The following is a 12652-nucleotide window of genomic DNA, read 5'->3' on the forward strand; positions in this document are numbered from 1 at the left end:
ATCTCTTTCAATTCAATGCCGTTATAATATAATATCCGTTCTTAAGTTAAATTAAACTTATTTTTGGAACTCATTAAATAATTTTGACGGTTACTTAATTTTAGGTTAGCTATTTTCTCTTTATATATCTATATATATACGTTTAACGTCTATGTATCGTATAATAATAATAATGTATCTATATAATTGATTGATTTACAACTACTGGATATTGTTAACTCTGAAATCAAGCTTACATCTTTTTGATATATTGATTGATTTTTTGATTGATTGATTGCAATGCTGCTGGTTGATTAAATCTTGTCGGTGAAAATAAAACTTTAAATCAAGTTAGGGTAATGTGGATTCAGTGTTTTTTCATCAATCGAATGTAATATTAGTTTCTTAAACCTTTAATTGATCACGTTTCGATTTTTTTCTTTTAGGTAACTTTAAGAAACAAGTCAGCCGTTTCTTGGATTGCAATTACTTCAACTACTTTTTAATAGAGGTTTGATTGATTTTCGATTTGACATCAATTTCTATATATGATTGATATTGCTAATTTTGTATTTGGGGATTTTTTGTTAACTTTTGCATTGATTGTGGAATTTTAGGTTAAAAGAATTCAATTGATGTGATGGCTGGGCTAAAGGATGAACGTCATACTTTTGAGTTGAATAAAGAAATTGGATTCACTTCGTGTTCATCGATTTCGGATAGTAGCTGTGATGCTAACACTCCAAGATCTCAATGCAGTCGTGGGTAAGCTTTAAAGATTTAATTTTTGTTAGATTTTATCATGTTTGTTGACCTGAATTTGACTATTTAGTAAATTGGGTTGTAGATAGAATCTTTAAAGTAATACTGTTATTAAGTTGGTGAATTCAATTTAGCTATTTTTTTACTAATATCATTCAGTTAGGAAAGATTGTCTTAGTAAGGTATTTCAATTTGGGGATGTAATGCTTCAGAATGATAATGAGATAAGTTATTGCAATTTTAAGTCAAAATTTCAGCTTTCTGTATGGCAAAAGTCAAACTAGCTCTCAATAATTATTGCAAAGAGCTTAATAAAGCTTTAAAACGTTTATGCTCACTTATTGAAATATATTTTTTGCCCCTAACATAGATTATTGATATATTTACTTTTTACTTGTGCTAGCAGAAGTGTTTGTCAAACTAAACGTTCATCACAAGCAGGCTGGACAGAGGAAGAGGTTAGTTGCTGACTGTTTAATAAAGTCAACATCTTGTTATAATCTAAACTTAGAAACATGCTATCTTAATGTTCAGAGCTACAGGCTACTTTATACAAGTATCTCTATATGCAGTATGCTAATGTTTATTATATATATTGCATTGCAGGACACTATTTTAGCTGACGTGGTGAAAAAGTACAATGGGAGGAACTGGAAAAAAATAGGTTAGTTTAAATTCATGCTTTCTTATATTACATTTTTAAATTTTGTAGCGTATAGCATTTTAGGCTACACAATTTTGTAGTTTTCATCTTATTTGATATTCTTTCTTTTATGTGAAGCTTTATCTGTTCCAGGGCGATCTGATGTTCAATGCCTGCATCGTTGGCAAAAAGTTCTTGATCCCGAACTTGTTAAAGGACCTTGGACCAAAGAGGTATCATTAATTTTTTTTTTTTTTAGATACTTTGATTTGGTGACTTTGTCTGTATTTAATAATATTAATATAATCATATTTATTACAAATATCTATATATCTTTTCAGGAGGATGACCATATAAAGGAGTTGGTTGAAAAACATGGCTGTAAGAAATGGTCCCTTATTGCAAAATATTTACCTGGGCGAATCGGCAAACAATGCCGGGAGAGGTAATAAGCACCGTTATTGCACTAATCTGATTGCATATTCATATTATCATTATAAAGTTTGTATCTTTTGTCTTTATTTTTATTTATATGAGGAAGATCATGTGTGTTCAGAGGCTTTTCCTTTATGCATCTGATGTTTAAGTATCAAATCTTTTGTCTTTGTCCCTTTTGATTGATGAGATTGTGATTTTAATTTTGTAACATCTTATCAATTTTGTTCAAATGAATCATGAAACAAAATGTATGGTTTTTCAGGTGGCATAACCATTTGGATCCAGCAATAAAGAAAGATGCATGGACAGAAGAAGAAGAATCAATTCTTGCTTATAACCACCAAATATACGGGAACCGATGGGCCGAAATTGCTCGATTTCTACCCGGAAGGTAAACATGAAATTCCCTTTTTTCTGAAAATTTAAATAGGATTGAGTTAAAAATTAATGGTTCAATATAACATCTTTATTGTGTTTTGTTTTGGTTGATAGGACTGACAACGCAATAAAAAACCATTGGAACAGCTCCAAACGAAGATTAGATCTAAACATTCCGCCTGTTTTTTCTAACAAAAAGAGACCTAACGAAGTTTCATTACCAGACAAAAAAACATATGAACATTTTTTCTCTACCCGAACCCCCTTGTCAAATATTTGCTCAACAAATTTGGCTCTCGGAAATTCTAAATCTGACGTCACGAACGACGATTGTCTCGGGTTTGCTCGTTATGCAAAACTGCAAAAAGTCAAACAGTCAACATCTCTTGAAACTCCACCCAAAGATTCATTTTTAAGTCTGTCACTTGGATTTAGTGACAGTAGTTCTCATATAACTAACAATCATATAGTATCGGGACCACCAAAGCCAAAAAATTTAGCCTTGTCGTTAGAAAACGGTGAATCTCCAAGTACTGAAAACAGTTGTAAACAAACAGATGGTCAGTTTACGTGTTCAACGCCACCTCATCTTGCGTTAAGTATCTCTGTTAATAGCAACAGTAGTCCAGAGTCTATTTTGAGAAACTCGGGGTTGAGTTATAAGAACACGCCTTCTATAATTAGAAAGTGGACTCCAAGAAAAACAGTTGGTTCATGCCCATCTACACCTGGTCAAGAAAACATAAACCATGGTTCAGACTCATGGCTTCATAGGTCCCAACCATGTTTAGGACGACGTTTGGATTACGTGTTTGATGCAGAATGTGACCCAAATATGATCAGATGTTGCACCCCAGGTTCTGTTAATCGAGCTTCTAAAGCGAATTTGATGCTGACGCCTTGATTTAGTCTTAAATTGTGAGTCTCTTTTTTCTTTACTTATATAATAAACATGCTTACATAGTTACATATATGTAAATATGGGTGGTTAGGAGGTTTTGTTAACAACTTTTGATCAAAATGGGCAACCTTTGGTAAGAGCCAAGGTTGCAAAAATCGCTACTCTGGGACGTACTCGGATGTTGACCAAGTTTGACTTTGACTGATTTTCCTAGTAATCCCGAATTTTGACCTGACTTTGACCAAGTTTGACTTTGACCGATTTTCCGAGTTTGACCAAGTTTTTAAAAACCGAGTACTCGCCGAGTAATTTTTGCAACATTGTTATGGGTTGGGTTGAACCAATGCACTTCCGTCCAAAAAACATGAAGATAAAATCAATGGGTCGAAATAGCTGCCTTTATGTATTATGGTTCCATAACTTTTTCAAACTTTGACCTTTTTTCTGTATATGGCTTTTTGTGAACTCATCTAGTTCTTTTTATTTTATTTTATTTTATTTTATTTTAATTTTTTTTGGTGGATGCAGACATAATAAAACTCTCAAGACAACCTGTCATATATATAGCAAAAAGATATATCTAGTAGTGGTGGTGCAATGGAAGTTGCTAGCTTTTGATAGAAGAAATTCAGGTGGGAAAAACCGCTTGTTTCGCCTGATAGATAGAGATAATTGGCTGGATATTATTAGATTCATATTGCAAAACTAAATAGCTTAATAATAATAATGGCACCATACTTCATATGTAAATCCCTTTTTTTCTTTTCAATAGCTGGTAGACAGTTTTGTTTTGGTATTTTAGATGACTATATGATACAATAATAATTGAGTATGGTTTTGCTGATGGAGAATTATGATTTTGGATATGGTTGTTTTTTAGATGCAAGATTCATCTGATGCATAAAAGATTATACAAGTCACGACGAAAAATAATCAGAGTTAATAATCCGTTCAACTAATCCATTCCTTAGTGGCACTCAAATCACTTTACACTTGATCCGTACACCTTTTTTTTTTCAAAACAATGTGAACTAAGTTATTACTAAATGGTTAAAAAACCATATAATTGAACCAGAAAATAGAAGCTTTAGGTGTGAACTGTTTTTTTTTTTTTTTTTTTTAAAGAAAAAACTCACATTTTTTTACACGAATATTTACAAAAATTCGGGCTTAAACTCTCAACGGCATTGATGGAATTTAACAATTTTCTTAACAACATGTTCATGTAGTTTACATAATCATAAAACCAATTTTAAGATAGTTAATCCAAGCGGAAGCATAATTAGAACAAGTATATTTGTAAGGCCAATTCGTCAAATTCCATATACATATCAAGTCATGAATCATGCTTACATATAAAATAAGTGAAGAAGGAAGAAAATAATACCTCCTCAACTTAATTGAGGGTGAGTTTGAAGAGGAAGAAGATGATGAAACAATAGAGCTTCAAATGGATGAAACCTCAAGTTGTAATACCCCAAACTTATCACCAACACCTTGTACTTTGGTTAGGATTTGTGGACACTTGAAATTGCTTGCAAAAACACAAATTATGAATGTAACATCCCGCATTTTTCCGTTAAATTTATTTTTAACACTGTCTTTTTTTTTTAAATAATATCCTTCGTTATTTAAATTCGTAGTTTCCGTTGACGAACGTTCATAATATTCTCGTTATTTAATTATAACATCACTCGTTTACTTGAGCGTTTTTAAAATATTCGTTTGGTTAATTCCCGCACCCGCTTTGAAACTTGAGGGACCGAGATTGCCAAGTGGGTAAACTAGTTGACTAGGTCAACTAGTCAACCCACCTCATCCACCCATTCACTTCCACTCATCTCCCTCATCTCTTTTCTCTCCATCTCAAGAACACACACACAAACCCATTCAATCATTCATCATCTAAATTCGATCTAGGAGGCCAACATCAAAACAAATTACGTATTTGGAATCCTCTCTTCATCCTCTACAATTTGATACCAACTTCATCTCTTTTGGGTAACAATTCTAAAACTCTAGATTTTCTCTAAATTCGTGTTTTTGACTTGAAATGGTGTTAGTTAGTGTCTATGGCTCGTGTATAACATGAATATATGTTTTGTTTGCTCGATTCGTTGTTTTGAGTAACTAGTTTGAACATTTGAAATAGGTGTGCTAAATCTTTGATTTTGGATGAGTTAATGTTGTTAAATTGTCAAAGTTCATGTTTTAATTGTGTTACTAGTATCACTAGCTTCATTTTGATGCGTAGGTTGATTAAGAAAACTTCAAAAGCATGATTATTGATTTTGAGATGTTTGACTAGGGTTGATGGTTCTTGACATGAATTTTTGGATGCTTGAATGCCATGGAATGTTAATTGTTAGTGTTTAGTTGTAATGTATGCCTCATTACCTTCAAAACGGCATATCATATGTGAGAATTGGATTTCCGAAACTCAAAATGCATTTGATGAACTTGAAAATTTGAAAGTAGACTTTTATTGATCACTTGACGAGAAATCGGTTGTTGAAAATGATGTTTTTGATTGATGATACATGTTTAGTTGTGTTCTTTGTCAAAAGAGCTTTCCAACGGTATAAGATACGCCTTCTAGTTGTTTACGGTTTGCGTTTTATGGTTGTTTGAAGTTTTGACCAAGACTTGAACATTTGAAACTGACCAGGTACCAGGCCACGCCTAATGTCGCGGCGCGACACCTCTGGCCGCGGCGCGGCATATGCCGTGGTCAGGTTCTGACCTCCATGTCCAAAATACGAAAAATGTTTGGCATACTACGGACCTCCGATTCACATGAAACTTGTTCTAACATGCTCATATATGATTAAAAACCTCAGAAAAATAGTTCGGGACCCGACCCGAACGTGTTGACTTTTTCGTTGACTTTGACCAAGTTTGACTTTTAGTCAAACTTAACCAAACTTTTATACAATCGTTCTAACATGCTTTTATACTTGATTCTTGCATGAAACTTGACAACGTGATTCACATGCTATACTATTCGAGTCATAACGAGCCATAGGACTAATTGAACACATTTCACCCGACCTTGTGTCGTAACCGGTTAATTGATACAACTTACTTGTTTAGGTCAAGGCTAAGCAACATTCATGCACACGTTTACTTTGTGAAGTACATTTATACTCGTGCACTCGAGGTGAGATCATAGTCCCACCCTTTTCAACAACTTTTATTCTTTTAAATCGTGGGCTGAGAAACATATACATTACATACTTATATACATTTCACATGTATATATACTTTTCATACTTTTATACTTTGAACACAAATACGAATACAAAGATACAGGCGAGTTAGAACAAAAGTCCTCAATCCAATTATCATTAGTTCCACTTGCAGGGTGTAAGTGTAAGCGAGTGATTATGTTGTGTGGCCATACGGGTTTAACGAACCCTCATTCAGACGGTTCGCTACCGTTAGTGGATGAAATATAATTTCAACGTGCATAGTGTATGTTCTAACACTATATTCAAAATTCAGAGGGAAGATTCAGTTAAGCTTTGGTAATTGGGTGCTCGCAATACAAACTACATTCTTCGGAATAAATACGATTTGGATAATCATCTATACAAACTATTGTGGTTCAAAATATACTTTTACAAATACATTTATGATCTCACCAACGTTTTTCGTTGACAGTTTTCTACATGTTTTCTCAGGTTCATACTTGGCTATTTGATACATGCTTCCGCGTACACTCATACTTGCTTGGAGTCGAGCATACATGCATACACTCTGATTTCTTGCTTGGGGTCAAGCATACATACATACATACGCTAGGGATAGCACTTTTTGGATTCAAACTTTTGTCTACTTACTTACGCTATTTATAGCAACTGTGATTTTAAACTAATTATGTCGCGAGTTATTTCAATCATACTTTACTACTTTGTAAACTTAAACTTATTGTCGATCCGTTTGTTAAACTAAACTTTGTACCTTTCAAATGAATGCGACATAATTTTGGTCAAACGAGTCTCATATAGGGACTACGACCACGCAACGGGACCTAAGTTAACGGCGCCGTCAAACATGATTTGGTCGGGTCGCCACAATGAACCCCTTACACCTTCCAAAAGGCCACGGCAATACAGCAGTATTTTTAGGAGTGTTTGTGCAGTTTTTTGCTAGTCTTTGATGTGTAAATGGATGTGTTTGTGGTCTCCAATAATACCTTGGTTAATATGCACTTTGAATGCAAGTAACCAAGTAAAGAAAGGCATGCTTGTGAAGACTCCCATGCCACTTCCAAACATTTAATTAAAATGGTTTTTATAAAATATGATTTTATATAACAAGACATATTTTATAAACTTGCTTATTTAATAAACTTGTTTTTATAAAATTGATTTTATAAAACATATTTATATAAACTTGCATTTTATAAATTATGTATACTTATTCATAAAACTCATTTTTTATGAATTCCATATTGCAAGTTATGTTAACATTATTTTATAAAACCAATTTTATAAAATGTAACATAACTTTATTAATTATTCAACCTATAAATAATTAAATTCTTATTATATAAATTATTCCATAATTTATATATATATACACATCAAGTAATATTATTTAAGAAAACCATTTTTTTTCTTAAATTTCAAGTGTTGCGTAATTTAATCAACGATTCAATCGTTAAGATCAAAATACGATTAAGGTGTCGGTAAGCTTGTTATTGGGTATGACCCGACTTGGATCAAAACATAATGGCCACATTAATTTAATATGTCTCTCGGGCATACGAAATACCTTCAATCTCCCACTTGCACGAGAAACATGAGAAATTAATGCAAGTGATGGATACCACCTAACGACCGTCCATCACCCCCAATATGTTATGACTTTGTGCCATTCAATAACATCATCCCTTTCGAGTCCCCATCTCGAATATGAATAGGTGAATCTTTCATTATATCCTTTCATCCTAGATGTCATGTTAAATCCAAGAGACACAGAGTGATCACTCTCTTCTAGATTTAACTTTATCAGGCCTTAGACATCTGACTCTCAACGAATAAGAGGGACAAATTCCATTTTGACTACATACGTCCCAGATATGTACTTTGCATCACACCTGAGTCCTTCCTTATGGACTACCATATTTCAGAATAGCGAAGGAAAGAATCAAGGTAGAATGCTTGGTAAATATTCGAACCCGATATGTATCTCAGGTCAGAGGATACAATGATATTCGCCTTTACTCAAGATTACATGTGATCAACCACAAAGGCTCTATTTAGTGAATCTTGAGGGCGGGTCTTCCAATATTTGTATCCCACAAATATCTATGAACCTTGGTAGCAACCTTGCCCCACATTCAGTCCATGAATGTATACCAATCCAAGTTCATAATAGTCTAAACCTCACACTTGCTCCCACAAATGTGATCGACTACGGAATTTAGAATAAGAGCTTATTCATGGATAAAATATGCAAAATAGGAACCTGACTCAGGATTAATAAATTAACACCATAATTATATTAATGAGTTTGAACAAATTTCGTTCCATTACAATACTTAAAACTGATCATGACCAATCACTAGAATATCGAAGCCCTAACGCACAAACATGTCCTGCATGTTTTGCTCCATGTAAGAGCTTCGTGAGAGGATCCGCTATATTAAGATCTGTGTGAACTTTGCGAATACATATCTTTCCCTTTTCAACTTCATCCCTTATGTAGTTGAATCTCCGCTCAATGTGACGGGTCTTTTGGTGAGCACGAGGTTCTTTGATTTGAGCAATCGCACCCTCGTTGTCACAAAAGATCTCAAGAGGGTCCTGAATGGAAGGGACTACTCCTAAGTCGTCGATGAACTTCTTCATCCATGCAGCTTCCTGAGCTGCCAATGATGCGGCGATGTACTCCGACTCTGTAGTGGATAAAGCAACAACATCCTGTTTTGAACTCTTCCAAGAGACTGCACCCCCATTTAGTGTGAAGACATAACCGGATTGTGATCGAGAATCATCTCGATCAGTTTGGAAACTCGCATCCACGTAACCTTTTACAGCAAGTTCCTCTTCACCAGACCCATATATCAGAAACATATCCTTAGTCCTCCTAAGGTATTTCAATATACATTTGACAGCAATCCAATGACTGTTACCTGGGTTATTCTGGTATCTACTTGTCAAGCTAAGAGCGCATGACACATCCGGTCTAGTGCATATCATTGCATACATGATTGACCCAATGGCAGACGCATATGAGACTTTCTTCATTCTCTCCTGTTCATCTTTCGTGGTGGGGCACTGAGATGAACTAAGGAGCGTTCCTCTTTGAATAGGTACCAAACCTTTCTTAGAGTTCTCTATCTTGAACCTTTTCAAGATCTTTTCAATGTATGCACTTTGATTCAAACCTATCAATTTCTTGGATCTATCCCTGTAGATCCTAATTCCCAAAATGTATTGTGCTTCTTCAAGATCCTTAATGGAGAAGCAGCCTTTTAGCCAAGTTTTAACTCCTTGCATTGTCGGGATATTATTCCCAAATAATAATATATCATCCACATATAATACAAGGAACATGATAGTGCTCCCACTAGCTTTCTTGTATACACAAGCTTCATCACCATTTTTAATGAAGCCAAATTTCTTGGCTTCCTCATTAAAACGATGATTCCACATTCTAGATGCTTGTTTCAATCCGTAGATTGACTTCTTTAACTTACATACTTTGTTAGGATGTTTTGGATCGACAAAACCTTCAGGTTGAACCATATAGACATCTTCCTCAAGATATCCATTTAGGAAAGCGGTCTTGACATCCATTTGCCATATTTCATAATCATAATGAGCAGCAATGGCAAATAATATCCTAATAGACTTTAGCATTGCCACAGGCGAAAAGGTTTCATCATAGTCAATCCCTTGAGTTTGAGTGAAACCTTTTGCTACAAGTCTAGCTTTATATGTATTTAAGTTTCCATGCATGTCGGTTTTCATCTTGAAAATCCATTTACAATCAACTAACTTGGAGCAAGTAGGTTGTACAACTAGTTCCCAAACTTGGTTGTCATACATGGATTGCATCTCAGCGTTCATGGCTTCCTGCCATTTATCTTTATCAATGCTTGATAAAGCATCTTGGTAGTTTGTTGGTTCATCCAAATCAACCACATAGCAATCATCCATGAGAAACCCATATCTCTCAGGAGGATTACTAATCCTACCAGATCTACGAACGTCTTGTATACTTTGATCATCCATCTGATCATTCTCGACATTTTCATGTTGAGTGCTAGTGTCAACCAATTGTGTATCATCTACTTGATCTTGAACCTCTTCAAGATCTATCTTCCTTTCACTATTTCCTTCCAATAGGAACTTAGTTTCAAGGAATTCAGCCTTTCGAGCAACAAATACATTTTGTTCGGTTGGATCATAGAAATAGTATCCCATATCATTCTTGGGATATCCTATGAAGATACACTGGATGTGGAACTCACATTTGCAATTCTTTGCAGGGGTTCAAAAGAAGTAGCAAGCAAACGGGAACATCAAGTCTCTTTATGGGTAATGGAGCCAAAGTGCAAGTGAAGGCTCAAGGAGACTTTGTATTAAAACTTCCAAGTGGTTTGGAACTTATTTTGAACAATGTTTTGTATGCACCGGATTTATGTCGAAACATTATTTCAGTTTCCCGTTTAAAACAATGTGGTTTTTATCTTAATTTTGTTAATGATGATATCCACGTTTATTTAGATAATGTATTTTATTTTAAGGCTTCGCCTTCAAATGGAATTTATGAATTGGTTCATGATGACACATCATCTAGTAGCTCAATATACCATACTAGCACCAAGAAACTCAAAAGGGATTTGAGTGATTCCTACTTATGGCATTGTCGCCTTGGTCACATAAACAAGAATCGAATGCATACACTCCAAAAGAATGGCCTTGTGAAATCAAATGAACTAGACTCGTTTGATGTATGTGAATCTTGTTTACAAGGCAAAATGACTAAAGCACCTTTCAAAGGGACCTACGAAAGGGCTAAGGACTTATTGGGATTAATACATTCGGATGTATGTGGACCCTTTAAGCCCATAGCTAGGAACGGTGAAAGATACTTCGTTACTTTCATTGATGACTTCAGTCGTTTCGGATATGTCTACTTGTTAAGACATAAAGACGAAACTTTTAAAGCATTCAAAGAATATCAAAACGAAGTACAAAATCAACTCAATAAGACAATTAAGGTACTTCAAACTGATAGAGGAGGTGAATACCTAAGCGATGCCTTCCAAGATCATCTTAGAAGTTGTGGGATTATCTCGCAACTTACTCCACCCGGGACACCACAGCTTAATGGTGTGTCCGAAAGGAGGAACCGAACCCTAATGGATATGGTTCGATCTATGATGGCTAGAAGCTCGTTACCTCTATCATTCTGGGGTTATTGTCTATGCTCCGCGGCTCTTATTTTAAATATGGCCCCAACCAAGAAAGTGGAACGAACTCCTCATGAGATGTGGTTTGGAAAACCTCCATCTCTATCATACTTAAAGGTATGGGGATGTGAAGCTTATCCTAATCTTTCAATACATCCTTTTGTCCTAGATGTCATGTTAAATCCAAGAGATACAGAGCGATCACTCTCTTCTAGATTTAACTTTATCAGGCCTTAGACATCTGACTCTCAACGAATAAGAGGGACAAATTCCATCTTGACTACATATGTCCTAAATATGTACCTTGCATTATACCTGAGCTCTTCCTTATGAACTACCATATTTCAGAATAGCGAAGGAAAGAATCAAGGCACAATACTTGGTAAATATCTGAACCCAATATGTATCTCAGGTCAGAGGATACAATGATATTCGCCTTTAATCAAGACTACATGTGATCAACCACAAAGGCTCCATTTAGTAAATCTTGATGGCGGGTCTTCCAATATTTACATCCCACAAATATCTATGAACCTTGGTTGCAACCTTGCCCCACATTTCTCCCGTGAATGTATACCAATCCAAGTTCATAATAGTCTAAACCTCACACTTGTTCCCACAAATGTAATCGACTACGGAATTAAGAATAATTACTTATTCATGGATAAAATATGCAAAATAGGAACATAACTCAAAATAAATTAATACCATAATTATATTAATGAGTTTGAACAATTTCGTTCTGTAACAATACTTAAAACAGATCATGACCAATCACTAGAATATCGAAGCCCTAAAGCACAAACATGTCCTGCATGTTTTGGTCCATGTAAGAGCTTCGTGAGAGGATCCGCTATATTAAGATCTGTGTGAACTTTGCGAATACATATCTTTCCCTTTTCAACTTCATCCCTTATGTAGTTGAATCTCCGCTCAATGTGACGGGTCTTTTGGTGAGCACGAGGTTCCTTGATTTGAGCAATCGCACCCTCGTTGTCACAAAAGATCTCAAGAGGGTCCTGAATGGAAGGGACTACTCCTAAGTCGTCGATGAATTTCTTCATCCATGCAGCTTCCTGAGCTGCCAATGATGCGGCGATGTACTCCGACTCTGTAGTGG

The 12652-nt window shown here is 35.1% G+C and overlaps 1 protein-coding gene across 1 annotated transcript; it reads left to right on the plus strand.

Annotated features, from left to right (window-relative positions):
* Nucleotides 1–619: 619 nt before the first annotated feature.
* On the plus strand, nucleotides 620–3902 carry LOC139858585 (transcription factor MYB3R-3-like). Its single transcript, XM_071847421.1, has 8 exons — nucleotides 620–744; nucleotides 1148–1199; nucleotides 1348–1405; nucleotides 1523–1617; nucleotides 1726–1829; nucleotides 2085–2213; nucleotides 2315–3118; nucleotides 3630–3902. Exons 1-7 carry the CDS (start codon nucleotides 620–622, stop codon nucleotides 3102–3104), a joined length of 1353 nt encoding a protein of 450 aa, XP_071703522.1. The 3' UTR covers nucleotides 3105–3118; nucleotides 3630–3902.
* Nucleotides 3903–12652: the final 8750 nt, after the last annotated feature.

This window comes from Rutidosis leptorrhynchoides, chromosome 7 (genome assembly GCF_046630445.1).
Source record: "Rutidosis leptorrhynchoides isolate AG116_Rl617_1_P2 chromosome 7, CSIRO_AGI_Rlap_v1, whole genome shotgun sequence".
In the NCBI taxonomy this organism is placed as follows: Eukaryota; Viridiplantae; Streptophyta; class Magnoliopsida; order Asterales; family Asteraceae; genus Rutidosis; species Rutidosis leptorrhynchoides.